At 37.8% G+C, this 27,097-nt stretch overlaps 1 protein-coding gene across 8 annotated transcripts in view; it reads left to right on the forward strand.

The window, feature by feature from the left end:
- The window catches only part of LAMA2 (laminin subunit alpha 2), a 334,549-nt gene that overhangs the window by 191,630 nt on the left and 115,822 nt on the right, over positions 1-27,097 (forward strand). For all 8 annotated transcript variants that reach the window (XM_064708035.1, XM_064708043.1, XM_064708042.1 and 5 more), the window contains 5 exons: positions 6,053-6,180; positions 10,862-10,948; positions 17,022-17,233; positions 21,689-21,795; positions 26,476-26,656. In XM_064708035.1, the coding sequence (XP_064564105.1) occupies positions 6,053-6,180; positions 10,862-10,948; positions 17,022-17,233; positions 21,689-21,795; positions 26,476-26,656 (715 nt within the window). The remainder of the gene's footprint in view (positions 1-6,052; positions 6,181-10,861; positions 10,949-17,021; positions 17,234-21,688; positions 21,796-26,475; positions 26,657-27,097) is intronic.

A 27,097-nucleotide genomic window follows, 5' to 3' on the forward strand; every position in this document is an offset into this window, starting at 1 on the left:
TCAAAGGCATTCTTTCTATTGAGGTTTACACAGCCTTTTGGCCTCCTTATTATTATTCATGGTGTTTTCTCAGTAATACAACAGACAATTTAGGCATCTAATTTACTGATATGATACTTCCTTTAGCTCTTCCTTAGCTTTGAAATGTAGTTGAAAAGAAGCTGAAATGTGTTTTTGACTCATGATAAAAGCTCAAATCATCTGCTTCGACACAGGCCTGTATAAAAAGCTCATTTTAACATATATCTTGCAGTAACCTGCAAAGCCCTTTGATCCCAGAGCAGCCACAGAGAGCTGCACAATACCTCGTTCTCGTTACCATTGTGATATGCATAACTGCTTTGGTACATAAGGCAATTTGGAACATTCAGAAATATTCTTTTTTACTATTACACACACACATTTACAGTAGCTTTAGTAGGTCGATTAAACCTAAACCTTGTGAAGAGCAAGCACATTTCAAGGTGTTTCATTCATTGCAGGATACTATGTTCCTGTTAGCAAGCCCAGAGAAAGTAAATCTTTCTCCCCAAAGATATGGTCTAAGTGGGCAGTCCCCAGTGGCATCCTTTCCATGTTGTATTCCTCTGTGTATAAACAACATATACCATGTAGAATGAGGCTGGTGTCAGTGCTGATGGACGTGTGCTTTAGACAGCGTTTGTCACCAGAGCAACAAAATGTCTTTATCCATCTTCATATCCACCGTAAAAAAATATGTCCTAGCTAAATGCAGTACAGGCTCTCACTCAAGTGAAGATAGGTAAAGCCTCTGCAACATCCTGATTACATTTGTATTGTTACACCAGGAAAGAGAATTGTCTGTTCATCTTGACATTACAGTAGTTTGAAAATACTAGAAGAGCTTATTCATGCTTCCAAAGGCAGAATACCATTGTCTGGTCTAGACAGCTCAGGAATATACTAAAATAGGCACCCAGACTTACTTTCTTTAGCTGGCTTTAACAGCTTCCCTGGTTGTCTCTGTGACAGGTATTCTGAGGAAGGGCAGCAGCATGCCAAATGTGCTATCTTGGACTCTGTTCATAATCCCTGTGTGTAGTTTTATTTCCATCACTGGCATTCTATTCTAAATGTTTCTTTCCATGTTCATATACACTCAGCCGCATATGCTGGAGTGGTTTTCAGTGTGAATTTACTGTCCCCTGATATTGGGCATAAAGCTCATTTGGTTTCTTCAAAAAAGGGAGAGCTGGCTCAGTAGGAAATGGTGGAAAACTCTCTCCAGGACATCAGCAAGGAAGTTTGTAGGGAGCAAGGTCTGAGTCATACATATCTTTTGGACAAAAATAAATCCCACAGTTTTAATTACACAGAGGTTGTCTAACTGAAGTTTAAAGATGTTCAGAGCTAAAAGAGGTACAAAAATTAATACATTCAAAATAGTGTGAGATAAAATTGAAATCATTGTATTGAAACGATGTTGGAATTGAAAGCATAAGTGTTTGGACATAAAATTGTTCCTGGCCACAAGACTATGGATCTGTGAAAAAACCCCATGGATTTTAACAAACCACTAGATCAATGTGTTGGAACAGCCTCTATTTCATTGGGAATAAAAAGAAAGCAGATATAATGTACTGAGCAGGTTAGAGAAGTTGATCATGATCTATTTTGTACCCATTCTCATCACATGAAAAAAACCTGTCCAGTTTTCCTATGAACGTGAAATTAACACATGAGAGGCTTAAGCATGCTTTAAAGAAATAATCTCAGTATAATTAGACATTGCTCGAACCAGATGATGTTCAAAACCATTGCTGTACATTTGGCAAGTTTCAAATTGAGATTCAGCCAACTGATATCAAGAAACACAAATCTTTCATGAGGGTTGATAATATTTTTAGAAGGACTTGTCTACTTCAGTACTTACAGTACTGATCTGTAAATGTGGCAGATTAGCAAGAAGTTTAATGCATCACTGAAGAGAACAGGCAGATTGGGTCACATCTACATACATACATACATAACCCTTGTTCTTTGTCCTGGAAGGTCCAAACTGGCTTAAGGAGAAAAGTATAGGGTACACAAGGTCATTACTTCTCAGATAAACTAACATATGTATGGTATGCTCAGATTTTGGTCCTGTATATGTGGAGTTCTCTTTTTTTGTTTGTTTTAGATTTAAAAATCAATTCATTGCTTTTGAACATGCTGGGGACCATCAGTACAAGTCACTTTTTAAGCACTGCCTCCTGAGGGCACAGGAACAGGCAATTCCAAAATTTCAGAAGTCAGAGGCAGAAGGCCAGCTTGGCTGAGCGGCAGCCTTCTTTTGGAGATATGGCAAAAAAGGAAGGTGCACATGGTGGAAGCAAGATCAGGTGATGTGGGAGGAATACAGAAATGCTGCTTGCCTCTTTAGGGGAAAATATGGTGTGGTCAAAGCTCAACTGGAGTTGGAGCTGGATGGAAGTATGGGGGGCAATACTAAGAGTATTTTAAATAAGTTAATAGCAAGTGGTAGTGCAGAAATAACATTAGCCCATTACAGGGTGAAGATGGTCCCCTCACAAACAGGGATATAGGCAAGGCAGAGATGTTTAATTCTTTCTTTGCCTTTGTCTCCAGCACTGATGATGGGCTAAAGGGGTCCCAGTGCCTTGAGCTGAAGGACCATGGCTGTGAGTATGATAAACTCTCAGTGTACCATGAACTAGTGCAACATCTACTGGATCCATATAAATCTATGGTGTCTGATGGGATTCATCCAGGAATACTCCAAGACCTGGCGGATGTCATTCTGAGGCCTCTCTCAATCATTTTTGAACAGCCTTGGAAATACGGAAAGACAATAGTTGAGACGAAGCTGGCTAACATTTGAATTTTCAAAAAGGTTGAGAAGGATGGCATGGAAACTGTAGGCCTGTCAATCTCATTTCAATGTATAGTAAAATTACAGGGAAGATTTTTCTGAGAGGTATTGAGAAACACCTGGAGGATAGTGCAGTCATCGATCAGAGCCAAAATGGCTTCATGAGGGGATAATCTGGCTTATCAAATTTATTTTTTTTTATGACAAGGTAACCCACTTAAGTGATCAGGGGCAGCCAGTTGAAATATTTCTGGACTTCAGTAAAGCTGTTCATACTGTCTCTCACAGGATCCTTCTGGAAAAAATGACCAGCACACAGTTGGATAAACACATCATGTAATGGGTGAGCAGCTGGCTCATGTGTTGGACACAGAGGGACATAAAAAAGACATTGAGCTGTTAGACGGTATCCAAAGGAGGGCTATGAGGATGGTGAAGGGCCTGGAGATGAAGCTGTAAGATAAATGGTTGAAGTCACTTGATCTGTTCAGCCTGGAGGAGACTGAGGGGAGACCTCACTGCAGTCTGCAACTTCCTCATCAGGAGAAGAGGAGGGGCAGGCACTGGTCTCTTCTCTGTGGTGACCAGGACTTGAAGGAATGGCTTAGAGTTGTGTCAGGAAAGGTTTAGGTTGGATATTAGAAAAAGGTTCTTCACCCAGAGGGTGGTTGGGCACTGGAACAGGCTCCCCAGAGCAGTAGTCACAGCACCAAGCCTGACAGAGTTCAGGAGGTTTTTGGACATTGCTCTCAGGCACATGGTGTGACTCCTGGGGATGTTCTGCACAGGGACTGGAGTTAGACTCAATCCTCCCAGCTGTGGATAGTCTATCATTCTACAATTGTGAGGAATTAGAAACAGGGGTCTGAATTGAGTAGGATCAGACACAGTACATGGAAATGACTGATGTTGAAGGGCCAGAAAATACTTCATCAAAGTGAAGGCGGTCATGTCTTTGTAACAAGAAATGTTTTCCTACAAAATGGAAGGTTTCAGGTGTTTTACTTTAAAAAAGCAGAACCTGCAAGTACCACTCAGCATGTCTTTGTCACAAGAAATGTTTTCCTACAAAATGGAAGGTTTCAGGTGTTTTACTTTAAAAATGCAGAACCTGCAAGTACCACTCAGCAAGAGATGTGAAGCTTTAAAGTAGTGTATTAGCTTCTCTCACTTTAATAACATCCTTGACATATAAACTGTTCATATTCTTCAAAAACGTTAAGATATGTCTGAGGATATTTAAAGCTAAACTTATCACAAAAGAAGAATCCATTATTTTTCAGAAAAAGTACAAATAATTTGACATGTCTTTAAAAAGTTGAATTGCAGAGGATTTTTCTTTTGAAACACTTAAATTATTTTTGTCACATCTTCTTTAAAAAGCATATTGTTCCTGGCTACTTTTTTTGGTATGGCTGGTAGATTCTTTTTGAATGTCTATGCTTGAAATACCAATCAAATGGATTAGTTAACTTATGGAAGTTGATTTTAACCCGGCTGGCTGTACTAAAGCCGTAATTTTAATTTTAATTTGGTATTACCTCACAATCTCTAAATAATGTTAAAATACAGTATTTTGATTGATGCTTTCATTTCAGATATATGCTGATTGTATGCACTAGCAATAAGAAAGCACCCTTTAAAACAACAAACTATTTCTGAAGGCAAATGCTTTTGACACCGATGCCCGCATGACTGAAAAGGATATTGTGCTTTTTCAACTGCCCAGGTGCAGAGCACAGTGCAAAAAAGCTTTGTATAAATAATTGCAATCCTGGAAAGCTGTGAGGAAGGAATCAGTGTTCCTTAGAATATTGTCTGTTTCCTTATTGAGGAAAAATTATGTTTTCCAGACAGTAAGGCTGTTAAATAGCAATCAGTACCATATGCGTGACTTACTAAAATGATAAAACAATCTTAAAGTGTTCCTAAAAAACAATTTTAAATTAAGTTTTAAATTTGAAAGTGCCTACACTTAAAGAATAAAAACTAAACAAACAAAAACCAAAACAAACAAAACACCCCTCACAAACAAACAAAAATCCAAATGAAAACAAACCTTCAGAGTCCTTAAGCTGCAGCTTTAATGAAACATTCTAGATTTGATCTGGCCCATAGTCTAAAACACAGCAGAACACACCCTATTAGCAAAAATCTCTCTCATGGCTTTCATTCTGGCCTTTTTAAGTTGACATATGCTCTTTTAATCCTTTTTTCAGTCCATACCAAGCACATCAATATGGCATTTAATATCCCAAACCATTCTGTCTGCTTTCTCTGTTTCTGCATTGTGAAAGGGCTATACTTGGGTATCTTGTGTGAAATAGCAGTGAAAGGAATATTGTGGTGTGCTAGTAATGTGGGGTGAAGAAAGGAAATAGATTAAGCCAGAAAAGTAATTTTTCTGAATCTATTATGGATTCAGTGAAATTACGTAGAGTTTCTAAATTCTATATGGTGAGAGGGAAGAAGAATAGAAGGGGTAATTACTCCTTAAAACTTCGTCCTTACAAGTCATCATGAGAAGCTTTTTCTCACAGGACTGATTTCCATTCTACTAAAAGATTGCTTAATTTGAGATCAGCCAAAAGTTATAAACAAAAATGCAAATGTAGTACTGCCATTTTTATACTGCATGTTTCATATGCTCAGCTTAATTTCTCTCCTATTATGCAGTCACATAAATGAACACAAAGTATTGGATAGCACCCTATATATGGTATACTTGTCCTTCCTTCTACTCATGAAAGACGCTGGATTCTATTCTAGCAAATCAGATTTAAGTAATTCAGGCTGTGCTACAATTTACAAATACTACTAGCTGTATACCTTATAAAATGAACCAATGCACATACATGTCAAAAGTAAAAATTCATTTTTATAAATTATATCATCTGGGCTGTATTTTTGGAATCAACATCTGAAAACAGTTGTCACAAAATATGGCCTGTTGCAAGACTGCAATGCTAAACTTGTCTTATGCTCCTTTAAAAGTTGGTTTTCTTTAAGCAAGCTAAAATAATAACACAGCTGTTGTGTGGTATAAATTTAAAGGTTTTATGTCAAATATTCTTTTTGTTTTACATGGAAAAAAGTTATCTACAAGAACATATGAAACACTGATTGTGGCAGAAAAAAAATAAGGATAGATTTTGCAGACCTTTTTCCATATGCAAGTCATCTAATTGTCAATTTGTGCTTACATCTTCTCTTTAGGACTGCAAGCACAACACAGGTGGTTCATTTTGTGATAGATGTCTGCCTGGCTTCTATGGTGATGCAACTAAAGGGACAGCTGAAGATTGTCAGTTGTGTGCTTGCCCCCTAAATATACCTTCTAACAAGTAGGTTGAGCATTTATTGCATATTGCACTTTCCCCCTTATTAAATTGCATTATTTCTTAATTTATTTTTTTACAGGTATGCTTGAGATATTTTTTTCCTTTCAATCAAATAATATATTCTGCAATATAAACTTTTATTTTTACAGTTGTACCGAGTGCCTAAGTGGGCAGATGAAGACAAAAGCTAGATGAGACTACGGCAGAAAGAACAACACAGAATTTGGATGATTGCTTTTCAAATTAATAACTAGCATTTGCTTTTCTGTCCTCTGTAAGGGTAGTTGTTTCTATTTTAGAGCTGAATTGGCAGATTTGACATGAGTTTTTTCTGCTTTTACTTTAAATTTGTTTTATTAAATAAAAATACAAGTGAAGTTATTCAACATTCTGATCTAAGAACCAAAGTTTCCTTCATTACAAAACCTTGTCTATGCTACTCCATCACTTAACTTAATAGATAAACAAAGTGGCTTTAACACTTTTTATTGGTTTTGTCACAGCCAGTGCCTGGAAAATAATAGTACCAAAAGCATTTTACATGATGTACCTGAATAAAACTGTTCTGAATCTTGTCTGTGGCATTGCATCCTATTAAAATTGCACTGATCAGAGCAGGAATAGTCTAAGCACTTACGAGCGGAAATTCCAGGGATTTGTAGAATGGGAGCCTGCCTTCCTGTTAACACAGCTCCTGAGTTGGTTTTATTAGATACATATATATGGGTTTATTATATCTGCTGCTCAGGCACGGCTCCTCTGACATTCTCATTACTTGGTATTTCCTTGCCTCAGTAGTCAATTATCTTTCTCTTGTTTGAGAACACTGTGCTGACAAAGAAGGAAAAACACTATCACATTTCTGTCTTGCACAGATGTGCAACAAACCAAGTCAAATAGATTGAATTTAGGTTATGATTGGCAAAATGCCTGGAGACCTCCATTACACAGTCATCATAGTTCTGGGTGCTTTACTTTCCTTTTGTGAAGTTAACAGTCCCCTTTCTAATATTTAGTTTTCATGAAAAATAAAATAGGTACAGAACAAACACACAGTATAAATGTTCTTTCAACTGTGAAACTGTGTGTCTTGAAGTGTACAAAGTTTAGCTTTGTAGAACTTTTTGACAGGTTCAAACTCTCATGATGTTACAGTCTAGACCAATTATTAAAATTGTTTTTGAGGAAAAAAAGAGGTTTTAAAGATTTAATGTGTTATCTGAATGCTATTGAAATACTTCTTTGCTTTCTTACTTAACTGCCAATGAGTTTCTTATGCTAGGGATAATATTTTCAAACAATTCAGATGCCTTCATGTGAAAAACAAACTTTTACCAAGTTCATGTCACTGTACAGATGTAGGATATGTCATGTTCTTTCTGAGTAACTGAACAAATGACTAATTGTATGTTCCAATTATTATAAATAGCTGTGTACAGATTTTAATTCCTGAGGTATTTAATTCCTAACATGATATGACAGGATATCTGTAGGTTTCTAAGCTTAATACTAAGTTCCCACTGCATAGAGAATATTGTCCATGTAATGGGCCTGTGAGATATATTTCTATTAAGAAATAAGTTTTATATTTTGTAGTAGAGTCTCATTTATTCATTATGTTTGTCATGGTTCCCTTCACTGTTCTCACAGCACCTTTGCAATGCCGCATAAAGTGGAGAACTCTTCTAACAGTTGTTGAAAGGATGTGATGATTTTGTTGTTCTGTCTGTGACTTCAGTGGATTTAGCTGCTGCTGATTCCCTTTCCTGTTTCCTAATGGCATGAGTTTCCATATGCAGTCACTGAAGCCAGTCATGTGCCTTCTGAAGCACAGCAGTCATAAATGGCTTGCCATATGTCAGAAAAGAGCACTTTGCCAAACTTAGGAAACTAAAATTAAATTTTCTAAGCTTGTTTTCTACATCCTGCGTTGTATTTTCTTTTTTTTTTTGCATATATCTTCATATATGTGGCTATGTGATGTAGATAAAATGAATACCCATGTTATAAATGGTTATGCAATGAACACAATTCCTTCATCCGATGTCTTCTGGTACACATACCACTCTTAGAAACTGTTCTAACATTCTTGGTCCTCAAGCAGTTTCAAAGGAATTTTTTTTTTCCCCATAATTTCTAAAAAACATAGATGTTTGGAATAATTACTGCTCGTCTCTTGATGTAGGCATAAATTTAATATATGTAGCAAAGACTTTGACAGGAATGCTTTATCACTGGAAATGGGAGATAGAAGATCTCTCACTCAGCCTGGGAAGGTCGGGAGTAAATTCATAGCACGTGAACTGAGAATTTGGATTGGTCTCAGAATTTTAATTTTTGCTTGGAAAATTAGATAAAATCACAAACATATTATCGGGGGTGTTTTCTGTAATACACTAGGAAGCTTTTAGGTTGCCCTGTCTCCCAACACACACTTATTACATGCATACCCATACTGTATATTCATACTTGTCCTGTGTCCTGACTCGTACTGGTGTTGCTGCCATATGGGAAAACCATAAAAGCAATGATAAATCAAGAGGGGGAACTACCATTTTTTGAAGCTTGTTTTGACAAATCAATACTCACAGTTCATTAGTGTTTAGCACTAGTGAGTAATGAGATTCTCAATAATCAGGAAGATAAACTCTTCTCAGCTTGCTATCATACATTTCCTTAACAGCACGCAGATGGGAATTTCTCAGTATATTAATGTTTATTGTTGAAATGTAGTCCAACTATTAAGTCACAGAACGAATCAAGGTCTGAGCAAGGTCTGAGCATAACCCTTAAAACATAGAAATTCTACTGTTCACCATTATTGCTTTGTAATAATAAGTACATTATTATTATTATTATTATTATTATTATTATTATTATTATTATCATCATCATCATCCTTACAATTATTATCTTTATTATATTTAAAATTTGTGCAGTTAAATGCAGAGCTCTTTGAGGAACTTTGGTACAGTCAATTTTGTACAATGGTATAATAATGAGCTGTGATAGCATCTCTACAAAGTTTTCCATGAAGCTCTTGGAAAGAGTGAGGTTGGGACTGACAAGCAGGAACTTCAAGCAAGTCAGGTGCTGCTGATTATATTCAATGATAATGTGTCCTTTCATTGCTATTAAAGAAGAGAATGAACAATTATTGTTTCTTCAACTGACTCTTCCTCCATTATTAAATATTACTGAATCTTTTATTAAGTAAGTGACATTGCAAAATAACACAAACATAATCCTTATTGGAAAGAGAAAAATGACAGCATCTGTCTTTATTTATTGGTCCTGACCATCCCATGTTTTTATTACTGGTCTCTTATATTTGTGGGATAACACAGAATAAAGAATAACTGAGGACAGATAACAGGATGGATGACTCTTGAGAAGTGGGGTCCAGTCACCAGCAGCTAATCACATTAAATGATGCTAATTAAGCTTTTCTGTCCTCCTGGGCCTATTACTTCCCAGAAACTGTCATGGTATATCCTTCTTTAATATATCCAAGGTCAGATTATGTCTATTAGTTATTGTTATAGCATGCACTGTTACCTTGAATATGCCTTCCTTCTGCTGTCTTTGTTGGAGCAATTCTATTGCTTCTCAAATTTTCTTTTCCTAGGTTATAAAAGGTAATTTAGTATTTTTTTTCACATAGGTGCTTTGTTTTCCCCCTTTGAATAGTCATCCTTCTATGCACCTACACCTGGTCTTTTATTTCTTTTCTTTCCTTTTTCTATTTTTCGATTTAGTTGACCAGAATTGATTGCCATTATTTACACGAGGCTTTATAAAGATGCTCACATGTCTCTGTCTCTAATAATCATTACAGAATTACAGAAGAACAGATTGCCTCTTCTTCTGTGTAGTATCTTTCAGTGTGTCAGGAGGTTTCTTCAGAAAAGTGGGTTAAGGGAGAAGGGTTGTGGAAAGCAGGATGCTGACTATGAAGGAACACAGTTCAGAGTTAAACACAGGCATTGAGATGCAGAGCTTGCAAATGGCTACAGTATCCTTATTTATTAAAATAAAAAAAAAAGAGAAAAAAAACCCCAAACCATCCAAAAATAATTAGAGCATAACACAGAGGTAAAACTTTCTAGTCTGCAAGCTATTCTTAAACTTCAACATGTCTGTGTGGCCTGTTGCTTGAGGTCATTGGCACTCAATTAACTCAAATACACTCTCTGGGAAGCTGTACCAGATATTTCCCATGTTGCCCCTCCCCTTTCTTGTTCACTGGGTTCCTTTCACAGCTGACTATACACAAAGTTAACTGAGCTTTTAATCGGTTGTCCTTCAGAAAGATTTATATAGGGGCCATGTTATGGCACAGATTGTTTTGCCAGCCTCTCGGGGGCACAAACAAGCAGCTGTACATTCCTGCCTTTTTAATGGTATCCAGACCACTCACTGGCAGGCTCAAGTCCCGTAATAACAGGCTATTGGGATGCTGCCATCCGCTGCTCTATATTCAGTGTCGCAGAAATAGCAGAGTCATTCCAAATTCAATTTGCTGGAGTCGAACTTAAGCCCCGTGTCCTAGAGCAGAATCACTTTTCCTGGCCACTGTTTTGCAAATTAACAATCTCTGAAGTGGGAAGAGAGCTATGCTGCTAACCATGTTTTCTTTATGTTTCTTCTTTGTCCCTCTTCTTTCTCAATATCAACAACACAGCTTTAGCCCAACGTGTCATTTTGACCGACATCGTGGATTAATGTGTGATGAGTGCCCAGCTGGCTACGTGGGACCACGCTGTGAAAGGTAAGCAGGCACCATGCTTTTAGTCATATGAAACAAAAGCATTGATCACATGGAACTGTTCTACCTTTTATTACCTCCCCTTCTCATCCCTATTCCTGTTGTGAAACTCACTGAAAAAATTCCTATGCATATTCCTCTGATACTGGATCCATGAATTTGTGTTTTTCTTATGCTTGTTTCATTATCTTATCGTAAAATGTAAGGTTTCCAAGAAACATTTGCTGATAACTAAGAGTCTTTGTTAAAAAAGTTGCTTCTAGCTTTTCTGTCACTCTTCTGAGATTTTTATAAACCTTTTGTCTCTTTTGTCATTTGAATGTTTAGAACATGGTGATTCAAATATGCAGTAAATTACTGATGCTTCACGTACGGAAGTTAATATGCATCAAAAATACAGCTCTTCTAATAAGTTACTTGTAGATTTTAATTGTTTGTTAAAAGAATACTTTACATTTTTGTTGCTTCTCATTTTCTGTAGTGGTCTTTATTTAGCAAGTAGAATGAAGTAGGCTTTAATGACGAAAAAAGATCATTCTTCTTGGTCAAATACACAGAGAAGTTTGATATGTATTTCCTACACTTATTGCTAGCTTTACAAAGGCATTATGCTGAAAGGTTCATGAGGAGAATTTAAATGAAACAAAGAGCTGGTGTGAGTTCTAGTGCTAAGCTCCCAGGAACCCCCTTCCACAGGAGGTGAGACCTCATAGGCAAGGGATATCACCACGGTGTCTGCATGCCTTTGGTCCCTTGGGATTTCACATGGATGCAACAGATTTCAAGAGCAGTTAGTGTGCCAGGGACCTCTGCTAGCTCTTTGGAGGTCATGATGAATCAGTGTTGGCTTTGTCTGCATGATCCCAGTCCCCTGTGACCCTGCCAATGACACCTTTTTAGGAGGGGCTTGGGAAGCCAGGGAACTGTGTAACACCTAGCTAGACAGTTTAGGGGCATGGAAACATGGCCCTTGTGTTTCTTAGTAGGCTCTTGCCATTTGACACTTGCATGAGCTGCTTGAAGGATTTTTCAAGGCAAACCCTAAAAAAAGATAGGGCTTCTGAATGAAGCCTTAAAATATTCAGGTTGGGATGAGAAAAAGTGGGAATAAAGCAAGAGTAAGAGACAACCTGAAAAGCAGAAACCTGACCATACGCTGTGAATCTCCCTATAGTCCCCTCTTTCCAATTTACAACTACTTCCTTTTAAATCCCCTGTTGTGCTATATCTGTCCTGAAGTGAGAGTGCAGGCTGTCACCTGTTTCCACCCATCATCACCGAGTCTGCTCCTGCTGCTGCTATTTCTGCCTGTCTTTTCCTGTCTGTCTGGGAAGTCATCACCTTCTTTCAGCTAGTGGGCTGTGAAGTTAATGACGGCAGGAATAAATCACATCAAGAGCACTTTCGTGGCAGTTTGTCAATGCAGGGTCATTGACAGCTTCCATTAGCAACAAGTGCTGTTTCTGAGTGGAGCACAGGCTGTAGATGCAGTAGGACCGAGTCTGAATAAATGGCTAAATTGGATTTTAGCCTGATCTCCTAAGGAAATGAGGCTACTGTGATCTTTTTGTGCATGTCTCTCTGGCTGCCTGTGAAGTCATCTGCACTTGTAGGTCAATTTCAACTAAATTTGGCATAAGGTAGGAGGGCTGAAAGATGATAATTGTTGCCGAAGGTTTTACGAAAAGAAGTGGCTGAATAGAGGTTAATAAATCAGGACATGTCATAGCTAAGGGGGAGAATACTGTGTGAACTCACACCTGATTAAACAGATAGAGAGAGAACAAGAGAGATTGTTAAATGTTCTGCCCATAAGAAAACTTTCACAGGGCAAGGAAAAAGTGCTGCTGTAGCCTGAGGGATTACTCCCTGCTGAGTAGCAACATCCTGCAGCAAATAATCAGCCCTTAGCCTTGTAACTGGGAGATATAAATCCACTGGAAATTAGGCCATTAATTCCAAAGCTCACAGAACTATTTGCTTTTAATTGTAACAAGTTGTTTTAGAATGTCTGCAGCTGTCAATAATAATGATCAGGAGAAAGCACGTTGCATTTTGCTTTTAGCAGTGGTTGTATAATTGCTGAGAGAGTTTGCATGAAATTCTCTTTCATTTTAGCAACTACAAAGTGACAAGTGATCTGAGCCACGTGATTCATTAGCTGAACAATCCTAAATTACCATGACATATGTATCATGAAGTGAGAGTGTGCAGCACTGTACTTATTTGGCCTAAAAATATATCCTCTGTCCCCTAGGGAGATACATATATCTGTCTGATTTGTAAAATGTCAAGAAAAAGTTGCTGCTTCTCTCACTGGAACTTTCAGGAAAATGGTGCCATAATTGCTCAGTATTTTGAGGGGTCCAGATCATAACACCATCAAAATAATTGCAGATATAAACTGTGTTGGGAGTTATCATATATCTATAATTGTAGAGAGAGCTCAGCTTTCCCACGTAATGTTTTTCCCTAAAAAATTAGACCTGAGATTTCTTTCCTTTGCTCACTGGTCACTTTTCCAAAGGTGTATGAAATAGGCTGGACATTCTCTTAACTTCATAGAAAGGATGTATGAGAATGACAAAAGGGTGTCTTTTTAGCCCAGCACATTTACAGGATGGTGATATCTGTTTTGCAAATACAGTCTTGATAGGGAAAAGAAGCAAAATAGGTGAGAGTCTGGCGTTTCCTGTAGGACTCTATGATTTATGTGCATGGATCCAATGACTTTTCCCTCCTGGAAGGAGGGTCAGTGTCCCTCATGTGTGAGCAGAAGGGTGAGCTGACCCATGTCCTTCCTTGCCCCCACCTCTCCCATTCTTGGAGTCCAGCACAGGGTGCCACCAGCCACAGCCTCTCGTGAGAACTGTGGCTTCAGACTGCTGCTCACTGTAGCAAATATAATTCTTCCACTCGTGCCAGAGCAGCGAGCCTGTGTTGCAGTACTGCTGGGAAAAGGGTCAAACATTTCGGGAGATTTGGTACAACAAATGTGTTACACAGGATTGTTTGCAGCTTGCAAAGGTAGGCATTCTGACGTTAGAAAATGCAAGATTTATAGTCGGTCACACAACAATAACATCTGTGCTGTGCACCTGAGTTAAGATATCTCACTGCGTGCTCACAAGCCATTTCTCCACAGGGCTTTTGCTTGATTTTGTGCACAGGTTGAATGCACATAAATTTCAAAGGCTCTGTAAAAATAGTACTTCCAGACTTTAAAGTGTTTGGATTTGCAGGCTTAATTAACTCTGTCTCAAGGGGATTTTTTTGCCAGTAAATATACAGAAATGTATAAAAAGGCCTGCATTTCTGTGCATGTACCTGTATATACAGAGCATCATACAGACTCCTATGAGGAATATTAACTCCATACTGACCAGGCCCAGTACACATTCATACACATATTTTTCAGTTGTCTTTGGCGCCACTTATGCTAAATAAAAGCAGTGTCACTCACATACACACCTGCATTTGAGAATAGAAAAGGAATATATTAACACAGTCCTTTTTTTACTGCTTTTTTTACTCCTATTTTTGTTTAATTTTTTAATCTCAGAGGTGTTAGGTTGTAGTTAGAAGTCATTCTTTTACATGTATTTTTTGTAATTCATAGAAGTAATTTTCCATGCCGCATACTTATTGATGTTTTTTAATCTAAACCTTCCCAAATATATAATGCTTTGAACCTGAGAAAAGAAGCTGAAGTAGGAATGTCCTTAAGGGAAAAAGGATGCAAAGTGGATTTTTTTTTAATCTTCCCCTGCAACTTCAGGAGAAGTGGTCGAAAAAGAGGAAGAATTTACAGAGATACATGTACACATTTCTCTTTTCATCTTTAACTGGTTTACCTCTACTTTCAGGATCGTCTTCAGTTGGATTCGAGATTATATATGTGCATAAGTAAAATATGGCTATGTGATGGTAGTGGGTTTTTCTAATTTTAATTATTGTAGTGTAAACTGATGAGAATACAAAGAGTTATTGAGGTCTCCTGCTGTTAATAGGAGGAAATTATTAGCAGTGCATTTCACATAAATCTTTCTGTGAACTGCTTGGTTTCTGTGAATGCTGTGAAATACAGAACTAACCCCTAAATGAGAGTGAAAGAAGAAAACAAACACACATTAAGTGAAGTCAAATATATTAGTAGGACCAAGAGATACAAATCTATGACAAACACACCAGTAGTATGTTAGGAAAGCATGAGTTAACTTCAGATGTAATCTACTTTAGGTAAATTAAGGTAACTGCATAAATTATCCAGATACTGTCTGGTTTTGATAAAATGTGGCTATTTATTGTTACATATTAAGATACATTCTTAGACTTTGTAACTGAGATAATGTCACTGAAAAAAAGCCGATTTATTTTGGCAAAGTGAAGATAAAAATTAGTCTTTTGTCATAGCTGAGATATCCTCCATCAAAGAAAAAATTATCTCTTCCTTTGCAGGAAATACAATAAATTGCTACCTTTGTGACAGGTTCTGAAAATAAAATCTCTGAATTATTCTAATGACAAGATTTTGATGTCTTGTTGCTATGAAGAGGTAGTTTTTAGAGATGACTGTGCTACAGGAGTGGGCTAGATTGTGGAAATTTTACTCCTGAGTGGTTACACGCAGCCAAACCACTGGACTGTTTATACATGTTATTGGTTTGTGGGCTGGATCATGGATATCTTGAGAGAATGGAAAAAAATCCTATTTTGTGTAAAATTACAAAAACTGCTCAATTAATTCCCACTATTTTTTCCTCCCTGCTCTCAGTTATCCTGTTTTTATAATCTTTATGATCTTTGCTGATGATATTGAATAATATTTAGTGCATGTTTAGACAGCTTTGCTTAAGATTAAAAAGCAAATTAAAAGCATTGTGAGATATTCTGGAAGCAAGGAAAAGGATGAACTTGATGCACACAAGAGTGACAGCAGTGGAGCTCTGCATTCCTGCATTGCAATGATACAAAAAATCTTTCCTCAACCATGCTCTCCAGTACTACTACAAAGTAGAGAGGATATCTGTGTACCTTAAAACTGCATTCAAACTGACTTTAAAATAGTAGGAAAAATTATTTTGTGCAATGTGCTTTATATACTTTCTGTTTTTATACTAATTAGAGTTCATCTGAGATGCTCATGAATAAATTCATTAGCCAGAACTGTGCAATTTTTCTTTTCTTTTACTTTGCTATCCACAAGTTGCTCTTACTATGAAGTATGAGCAAATGTAACAGAAAAGGAAAGCAGAGCAGAATATAAATAGGAAATAGGCTGTGAGATTAGTAGAAATTTGATTTAAATACAGACTCATGTTAGGTCAGATTCACTAAACTTCTTTACATGGTACTCACAGAAAATTGCTTGGGGGCAAGGCGGAAAAGGATGTGATATTTTCAAACAATTCTCTTAAAATATGAAAGCTGTAGTACGCAGCAGCATAGTTCCTGTGCTAATGAGCAATCTTTTTGTTAGATTGCCCATACACAGAGATTAGAAATCCATTAATTAAGCAAATCTCACCATGCAGTAGATCAGGGGAAGTTGAAGTCAGGGGATGGATCTTGTTAGGTAAACAAATATATAGCTGTATTACATTCTTAATGTGTTTTTCTAAACTAAAGAAGTTTTCAAGGTGGAGGGAAAAAACAACATCAGGTTTGCTGGTGATTGAGTGCAGAACATTGATACAGAATGTGCTAAAATACAAAGTATATCTAACACAGAGTTATAGAATAGTTTGGATTGGAAGGGACCTTTCAAGGTCATGTAGTCCAACCCCCCTTCCTCCAGAGTGCCACTAAGATTTCTTGCTATGCTTTGTGTCGCATTCAGTACCAGTGACAAGGTTTTTCTCCCACTAAAGTCTAATTGCTAGTAGAACTGGCAGGATTTCAGCTGGTACTGTGTCTACAGTGTTGTTAAAAAAGAGGAGAGAGAAAGAAAAAAGATGCTTAAGACAGACCTGAGAGAAGATCAAATCATTTTTACTGATTAGGGAGGCAACAGAATTAAATATTTCTAATGAGAGAATTATTTAGGTGTCCTAACTGATTATGTCTTTTACCATAGGTGTGCAGAAGGCTATTTTGGACAACCTTTAATACCAGGAGGATCATGCCAACCATGCCAGTGTAATGACAACCTTGACTTCTCCGTTCCTGGCAGCTGTGACAGCTTGTCTGGTGCTTGTCTGATATGTAAGCCAGGTACAACAGGCCAATATTGTGAGAGGTGTGCTGATGGATATTTTGGTGATGCTCTTCATGCAAGGAACTGTCAACGTAAGTCACGAACTTTTACAGCTCCTGACAGTATTGATCTATCTTAAAACTTTGTTCCTGAGAGGAAGACTGTGCCTCTGTATGTGTGAGCAAGAGAATGATACGGCTCTAATAATGACACTGTGCATCTGCATCTAGAAAGGGAGGCTTTAAACTAAATAGAAAGAAGAACTTTTTAAAAAAAGCTGTTGTTGAAGCAGACATGGGAAGTAAACAATGGAGCATTGTATGGGTGCAAAGGTTATACTTAATGTCGGATCTACAAAAATAAATACAAATAAATGGAAACTATGCACTAAAAATGCTATAAGCTACCCAGAAAAATCCTGTTCTCTTAGAAGACTGAAAGGAGGGAGTGGTCTTTCAGTTTCAGGGTCCAGCTCTGGCAGCATTTATAACCTGCTTCCCACTTATATAACCTCACTAAAAGTTGGGAGGTGCTGCTGCTTGCAGGTCAAGATTCTCCCACCTGCCAATCCGACCCTAAAATCTCGAGAAAATTTTTCTAAAATGCTTTGGAGGAAGATACCTGGCACTGCAGCAAGCTAGCAATTCTCAGCTGAGTGGTGGCATGTTATTCAGCTACCAGCCTCATCACATCTTTCCCCATAGTGATTGCAAAAAATTATTCAGTGGAGATGAAAGATGTGGTAGGAACAGGAGCTTTTCTTTCTATAGGAGGCAGTAGCTCTCTCTCTCTGAGCTGTTGCTGGCACAATTCAGAATGCAGAACAAGTGTTTTTAACTTAAAAACATTCATCACATACTCTTCCTTCGCATTCTGAGAAGTGGAATAAAACAAGTTACGAACTGTCCTGAAAGAGCCGAGCATTTTATTTCACTGTCACAGGGATTTATTCCTGTTTGGTCCATTGCAATAAAGACAAGAGTAACCTCACTGAGTACAAAGGTGCTATAGCAGGATAAAATTATGCAAGTAAAAGAGCTGGGGCATTGCCTTACTCCTCTGCGTGAGGGAACATGGGGACCATGTCTGCAATATGTGTTGTGAGCAGAGAAGTCTGAGGCACTGGCATCCATTTCCAGGACTTGCCCTATTAGCAACTTGCAGTCTAAAAGTGAAAATTCTAGGTTGTGTTGGATGGACCTTCAGAGAGTCTGTGGGAGCTAACAAGATGCAGAATATCAACAAGGTTCTCAGCTAAGGACAACACTGATGTTCACAAAGTCATAGATAACCCTGAAGACATACCTGTGTAAGTGATTTCTGTACCTACTTTACACAATGGCAGAAAAAAATTGGACAATCCTATATATTCTCTCCATAAGTTAACAGGTCATGATGAATGATGTCATATAATTTACAATGTTAAGTGTGGAAAGTGATTTAAGAAGAAGTGTATATCAGAAATTACAGCTTCCAGTGCCTTATCACTATTCTTGGGCCATCAATATGACTGGTGGTTTGACCATTTCCACGGTAGTGACAGGTCCATGAGAAAGAGATTTTATAGGAGGGGAGTTAGTTTGGAAAACATACAACAAAAAAAAATATTGAAAAGAAATGCACGTTTAATGTTGAATTATGAGATATGCTTTTGTTGTTCATATCATTGACAAGGAGAGCCCCTTAATGTATTCATATCCTTGTGCTTGCAGTTACCTTGTATTCATCTACTCTCTGCCTTTCATGTGGGTTTTCTTCTTTGCATTTGATTTTTTATTTCCTTTGCAGACTTCATGAAGTTTGCCCTGCAGCAACAATATCAGAGGGACTATGCCTTTACTTTGTTGTTTTCAATTTTGTTCCTTATTAAAAAGCCAAATCCAAGAGTATTGCAAAGCATGAATTTGCTTTCAAATTATTGTTTGAAATGTCTCTTGCTCTTTCTCAGTACAGTGTTGTTGTGTGCATTAACCATTTCAAATGACAGTACAACTTCATATCATCATAACATCTCTGAATTTTTTGTGTATCCATACAATACCATAAATCTAAGAACAATGAGCAAATGTCCTAAGCTTATTTGATTTGATAGCAGGTTGTTTTTTGGAGTGAAGCAGCACAGTATGCTGAAGCAAATACCTGCAGTTTGAGCTGATGGTAATGAAGCTCAGTGTCAAAAGATGAATTAAAGCAAATAATCAAGTCTGCCTATATTTCAGCGTATAGGTACTACTGTTGTAGGAGAATAAGTGTGTAGCTTGATCATAAATACAAGCTCATAAATATTTATAGAAATCTAGAGAGAATGAAGGGTCTTGACCAGTGCCTTTCGGGAAGAAAGTATGACAAATTTCTCCAACAGGCTACATTGTATTATAACAGCCATTTGGCGGTTTGGACAAGAGCTAATTTTCCCAGTAGAGGTGGGCTCTAGGTGCAATAAATGCAATTTATCAGATTGAGTAGCAGTTTATTAGCTGAATAGCCCTGGCTGTATGTTTCTTCTCTGTGTACGTACTGCCAGAGCCAAGAAAAACAATCAAAGTCCTGATATTCCAAATTCTCTCTTACCATTGCATTGCACTCAGTCATCTGTGACAGAGTTAAGACACCATGAAGTGCTGCTTGTTGTAATATAAATAGGAAAAACTCATCTGTTTATAAAGTCAGTGTAAGTTCTCTTTTTTATTCTTGTGTTGTCATATGCCTGATAAGCAAAACAATTCAAATCAGACTGAGCTTGGGTTTGAGGTCTGTATAAAAAGATTGGTGAAACACTTTTAATTTGCATTGAGGATTGTAGTTTGTTGAATCTGAGCTTTAGTATCTTCTTTCTTCACTGACCAATTTAATTAAATATACACTCAAAACATATATGTATATGAGACTTATCACCATGTACAGTTTGGAGTATCAGTTTTAAAACATGAATGTCAAGTTAAAAAGGGCAGGATTAAAGCATACAGGGTGAAAGAGGTAAATTATAGATTTGTTTAGTATTGAAAGCTGAAAGGAAAAGATAAGCAATGTTAATTACATCAAACGTGTCTTTTAATTTTTACTTTTTAAAAATATATTGTAAAACAGGAGATAGAAATCTCTGAAGGTGTTGTATAACTGGTATGAACAGCAGAACTAGCACATTTTTGTTACTTATTCCTGAATTTTTGCAAACATTTGTGAAACAATGCCATGAACAGAATGGCATATCATATAGTTGCTTTCATTAAAAGAAGCAACTTCTGCAGAATACCTCAAGAGCAGGGAGAAAACTCTCACACAAACCCTTTTAATTTATAATTGGAAATTAGCAAGTCCAATGAAGTAATGAGGAAGGTCTTGTTGTAATAATCTATAGATAGGAAAAATGAAACTGCTTTGTCTCACATAGCACCTTCTGACGTGCTGCAAGTATGTGACTGCCATGTGTTCACTGCTGGGACTCCTAAGTGTTTCTTAAAATGAAGGTGTCAGGTTGAGGGAAAAAAGCAACACATATAGATAGGGCACTGCAGGAAGGCAAAACGTGGGCTGGAGCCCAAGTTTAGAGAGTAGATTGATAATTGGTATAAAATGTGGATTCATTTCCCTATGAGGGGGAAAAAAAAGTATGTGCAGGAACCAGCTCATGCTGATCAGTGACTGCGTGGTTATAGTCCCTATGTGGCAACAGTCACATTCCTGTTCTCTACAGCAAGAGCTAAGGGTTTTTTCAAAATCTCTGCCTGCCAAAAGGGTTGAAGAATGCAAAGGTTCTTGTGGTTGAAGAGCATAAAAGGTGATAGACATCTTCCCCAACATTTGTCTTCTCCTAAAGAAGAATTTAAGAGCCCCAAGCATTGCTGTTTTCCTCAAGAAACAGCTTTTTCATTGCCTTTTTTAATCTTCAGGAAAGCACTGTCTTGAGTTAGGTTGGTTAGTTGGGTTACATTTCCTCTGGGAACTGTGATGCTGTTGCTGAGACAGAAATACTGGAAAGTCATAGTAGCAGATAATCCTTGGTATATTTTTCAGTGCAGCTTGGGGCATGAGAGCATTGCTGTCCCTGTATAATGTCAGCTTTGTACTGGGTTTGCAGCCTGCTAACATTTCCTGACAACTACCTGAACAGGGATTAAACTCCAGGACAGCAGAACCAGCACGTGGAGCAGTAACACTCCCATTGGTTGGGGCTACACCCTGTACACACCCTGTGTAAGGGTCTGTACCTTTTTTGTGTTTTTCTCTCAGCACTGCCCTCCCTTCCTTGAGACTCCGAGTCTCTGGGCATGTACTTAGTAATCTGCCCTCCACATCCTGCTTTGATCTGAGAGGAGCATCTAAAACAAGCTGTTAATGGACTTGAGGCAACATTTCTGACTGCAATAATTTGGAGGAAAATTCTGTATTGATATGGGCAGGTTAATATGTCAGTGTATGGGAGCAACACCTTCCTGCTTAACCCAGGCTGGTCATTTCTCAGGGTGGCAAAAGCTGCACTGTAAACATTTGGCTATTAGATTTAGCTTCAGGGAACACACTGACATCTTCTTCTTCCTCCTCTGCAGCCTGCCACTGTCACATGAATGGCTCCTTCTCGGAGGTCTGTGACTCTCAGACGGGCCAGTGCGAGTGTAAGGCCAACGTCATCGGGCGCCGCTGTGACATCTGCAAAGTGAGTGACCAGAAATGGGGCTTCCTTTCAGCTTTCTTCACTGCTTGTCTCAGCTAAATATCATTTACTTCTGGATAGAATTTTTCTGTTGTTTAATTTTCACTTTAAGAACATATATGGATTGCTCTTATGTAGAGAAAGGTTAAAATTATGGCTTTTTAAACATTTTCTAATAGTTTTCTAGAACAGAACACAAGACGTAGCATTTACATTTACATGCAATTAATGTATTTTAAGCCTCACTGTATCTATAAGTAAATTTGTATACATATTATATACACTTCATATTTTGAATGTTTGATATAGAAAATTAGTTTAAAATATTGCAGCTTTGGGAGATAATTCCTTCATGAAGAAAGATGCAAAATGTCTGATAGCATCTGATGTTTATGTCTTCAAAAAAGCAGAGTGCTGGTTTCATTCTGCTGGAATGTTCTGCCTTCATGTTTTTTTCTTAGGGTTTCTACTTTTATTGTCTAAACAATGTATTATTTTTGGTGAAAGTGTTTTTTGTCTTGACATTGTTTTCCTGTCTCATAAATCACTGCAGAGAAATATTGTCTCATAAACTTTCACAGAGTTGTCTTCAGGCAGCTAAGGAATATGCTATAGTCAGCTACACATTTCTCTAGTTCAACATAAGGACTCACGAGTTAGGCCTATGTCCTCAGAACACCTTCACCTGTGTGTAATTTAAAGAACATAAATAATTCTGCAGAAGTCAAAAGGATCTTTTTCACTCTTTAAAATGATGTAATTTCTGAAGTGGTTTGCTCACACTCCATTTTCAATGTTATTTAAAGAGTCTGTTCAAAGAAAAAATGCTGGTGTCAGTGGAATTTGGAGATTGCACAAGGTACCCAGCAAACATCTCATTAATACAATACTGGTGATTAATTGGAATTAATCTTTGTTTACTTCAGTGCTTACTCCTGTCTTTATTTCTGTACGCTTTTATGTGGTGTAGTTTTCTTATCTTCACTTTCTAACAGTGTTTACTTTTCATTCTTCAAGCCCAACTACTTCTGGGCCCCAGAAAAGGTGTTTTGTATACCCTGTGGCTGCAGTGCTTTAGGATCTGTGTCACTGCAGTGTGATGTGTTGGGAAGATGTATCTGCAGACCAGGATTCATGGGCAGACACTGTGAAATCAGCAGACAGGTGCCTCAGTTGCAGGAGAACGCGGGGAGCAGTCAGCAGATCCGAGTGCCCCCGCGGAGGTGGGGCGCCGGCAGTGCCAGTGGGTGCCCGCGAGGCGCCTACCGGCCGGCAGCTCTGGTAATGAGAACCGGCTTTGCATGGGCTCAAGTCTCCTGTTCGCTTGTGTTTGGAGCTCACACAGATTGCTTGGGTTTCTCACTTTTAATGCCCGTGTTACAATATAAGAAATTCTCAAGAAACGGACAGGCTTGGAAGACAAACGGCATTTTAGGATGCTCCCCCAATCCTAAGGGCTTCATTTTGCAAGTGCTGATATCAGCAAGAAATCAAATTTGAGAAATCAAATCAAATAAGTCCCAAAACAGCCCCATCCACAGCAGTATGCACAAAATGCATGGGAGATGTACACAAATCAATGGAATCAGTGGGATTTTCTTGGACGTTGCAGCATAAGTCTTGCTTTTCTAACAATTCAACAATCAATAGCTTAAGGAGGTTGCAAGAAGAATCAGCCCCAGAGGCAAAGAGTTAAAATCTAATTTTAAAATATTGAACATAACTGGTGTTAAAAGTTCTCATTAGTGAATATGAGTGAAAAGTTCTCAGTTACCTGAGCCATTTTTAACTCAGTGCAGTGCCACTTATGTGAATGTAATGCCCAAAATGATAGGAGTGTTCATTCCTTATCACAGACCAGCAAAGCAAATTATTTCTTAAAATTAAGTAATTATGATACAACTGCTTCTAACAGAGCAGTATTTTAGGAATCTTGTTTGTTCTCCCTGCAACTCAAAATCCCCACATTTACCACACCATTTGAAAAATATCTGGCAGTGTTTTTCATCGTCAGTTTGACTCGGGGACCCATGCTGTATTTGTTCATTTAGACTTTCTTGGAGAAATTAGTTTTTTCCAATTAAAAATGTCTTAGGTTACTGTGTTGCCCACACAATAACTGATGGAGACACGATATAATGACATATTTCAGAAAGTTCAGTGTATTTCCTAATTGTAGTCTAGGATCTTATCTCTTGTTCAGTAAATGTGATTCTTAGAATTTCTGTGTGTGTGCAAACTTTGCTGAGAACTTTAACTTGGGGTTAAAGTTTGCATGACTGACCAAAATGACATTGTGTGCAGCCCTCCTCACAGAATGCAACCCAGCATGGCAGTGGTCCAGTTTAACACAGTGTGGAGTGCTGATATCAGACTTTTTCTGACTGTTCCCCATATAAACAGAATTTATTAGATCATAGCAAACTTTGAGAACTGAGATGCGTGCTGTGCATTAGTTACTTCACTGCATGAATCTGAATGTCTGTCTTGAGATTGTGTGTATTCATATTTCTATGTTTCTTCCTATGTAAAAGAAATCTATAGAGATAGTAAAGTATTTTATTGAACCTTGAGTTTAATTAAATGAGTTTGACTACCTCTTTCTCTCTGATATGCCATGTTTTGTCAGAAGTATGAAATTTGCAAAACATTTCAATTTGAGTTTGGAAATGAAAATCAGTGTAATTCGTTATTACATGTATAATCAAGTATATGCTTAGGTTTGTACAATTTCCAGGACAAATTCTGACCATAGATGTGGTCCTGTATTATGACACCTATCAGCAGATTCTCTGTCTGAGTGGAGAACTTCTGTATTAACCTCAGAGATCAGATTTCAGGACTTTTCCATGGAAAGCTTCTGAAGTTTCAGAGAATTCACCAATATAAAAGGTTAGTTAGGGGTTCTACTGTAGAACAAATCCATATAAAATAGTAGTCATAGAATCATTAAGATTGAGAAGGACTTCCAAGTTTATTCAGTCCAACCTTTGACTGATCACCACTTTGTCAACTAGACCATGGTACTAAGTGCCATGTCCAGTCATTTCTTGAATGACTTCACCACTACTCTGGGCAGCCTTCTCCAATAGCTGACCACCCTTTCAGTAAGGAAATTGTTCCTGTTTTCTAAACTGAGCATCCCCTGGCACTGAGGCCATGTTCTCTTGTCTTGTTGCTGGTTCCCTGGGAGGAGAGGCTGATTCTCACCTGGCTACAGCTCCTTGCAAGGATTTGTAGTGAGAAAAGTTTCCCCCCTGAGCCTCTTCTTCTCCAGGCTAAACACCCCCAGCTCCCTCAGTCATTCCTCATAGAACTTGTGCTCCAGACCCTTCACCAGCTCCATTGCCCTTCTCTGGACAGGCTCCAGCACTTCAATGTCTTTTCTTCCTGGAAATGGTCCAGAAATGGACACAGCACTGTCCAGTACAGAGCCACAATTACTCAATCACTGCCATAGTCAAAGCCAGCACAGCTCCATTGATTTGAATATCTACTGGTTTATTGTTGTTAAAAATTTAACACTTCATTCCTGAATCACAAAGTAGCACATTATAAATTAAATATTTTCCACTTTGTTCCATTTATATTCATTAGCAGTGATCTTTTTAGTATCTCATTTTTAACATTCTGCTTTTCTATCAAACTTGCTGATAGATTTTGTTATTAATGTTGTAATGTCAATTTCAAATGAAGTTATTAATATGATTTGGGTTTCAGTGTACACTGAAAATCATCATGCCTGAAAAACAGGTAGAGAAGTACTCCCATTTTAAAGCACTCTAGCTCAAGACTGAGTTTGTCATTTGAATATCATCTGGTTTGTTCCAAGGAGCCTCTGTTGGTCGATGCAGTGAATCTCACAAGGTCTTTTGCTTGAAAGCTTTGTGCAGAACTCTGTATCACAGTATACAAATGAGTGTGTGTCTTCCCTTCTTTACTTTTTGCACTCCACTAGTGAAGTTAAGGAGGAAATTTCTTACTAGAGTTGATAACATCTACTCTGGTTCTGTAGAAACTTTATATTGATTACTGCAAAAAAGAAAGAAAAGAAAACAGAAGAGAACCAGAGGCCTAATCCAAAGACAGAGTTTTTTTATCTTAAAAAATATCCCCCTTATTTCTTTGTATTGTACACAAATACACTATCTCTATGTTCTTCTAAAGTTATTCCTATATATCATTCTGAAGAATTGCCCTTAAGTTACTGTATACAGATATTGCCTTTGTTCAGAGGAGATAAAATGTAATTCAGAGGCTTTCCAGTTGAATCGATCACCATTTATAGCTAAGAATTTGAATGCACTCTCGTAGCAACAAACTCTTGCCTGGCATAGCCTTACAACCAGAGATGAGGTATGTATTTGGTATGTATTTATGTGCTGACATACCTTCCATTCCAAGTGAGAGCTGTGCTTAGGCAAACAGCCTCATAAGAAAGATGTCACATTGCAGAACATTCATTACAACATCAGATAACATTCTGAAATCTTTATTCTTTCTCAGCACTGTAGAGCATTTCGTGTCCTTGCTCCAGGGTGTTACCACTACAATTTAACCTGGTAAAAGCAGTATTTCAGTGAGGAAGAGGAAAGAGCAACCCTGATCTCCCTATACTCTCAGCTTTTCCTCTTTTCTCCTGGTAATCATTCCATGTACTAACTGCTCTTCACTCTGTGGCAGCCTGGAACATTTGGCTTGCAGTCTTCCAGAGGATGTGTTCCCTGCAACTGCAACTCCTTTGGTTCCAAGTCCTTCGATTGCGACGGGGACGGACAGTGCTATTGCCAGCCCGGAGTGACAGGAATGAAGTGTGACCGCTGTGCACATGGGTTTTACAACTTCGAAGAAGGAGGCTGTACCCGTATGTAAATGTTTTCCACCCAAGCACAGACTGATTTGTTTATTTATTTATGTATTTATTCCTAACATTCTAGTTTGGCTAATTTTGGATTACATAACAAATATTCCTGACCAGGCGCTTATAGACAGCCTTGTGCATCATTCACTTGACAAGGGTGATGATAGGCAAGAATGAAAGACCCAAGACATTTCTTCTATTTTATGAAGAATTTATTAATTTTATTTTATTTAGAAGGAACAAGAATGTCATTTACTCCATGTAGTGTCTGCCAAAAAAACTCCACAAACTTGCTATAATTTAGTTAAGAGTATCATAGAACTCTGATTAAATATTTTTGCCAAATCACATAAACTTGTAGGGGTGTAAAAGGAAAACAACAAAAACACAAACTCCCTTTGCTTCTAGTTTTATCCCAAACTTTTCATTGTTCTCATATGGTTG

The sequence above is a fragment of the Zonotrichia leucophrys genome, chromosome 3, assembly GCF_028769735.1.
Source record: "Zonotrichia leucophrys gambelii isolate GWCS_2022_RI chromosome 3, RI_Zleu_2.0, whole genome shotgun sequence".
NCBI classification, from domain to species: domain Eukaryota; kingdom Metazoa; phylum Chordata; class Aves; order Passeriformes; family Passerellidae; genus Zonotrichia; species Zonotrichia leucophrys.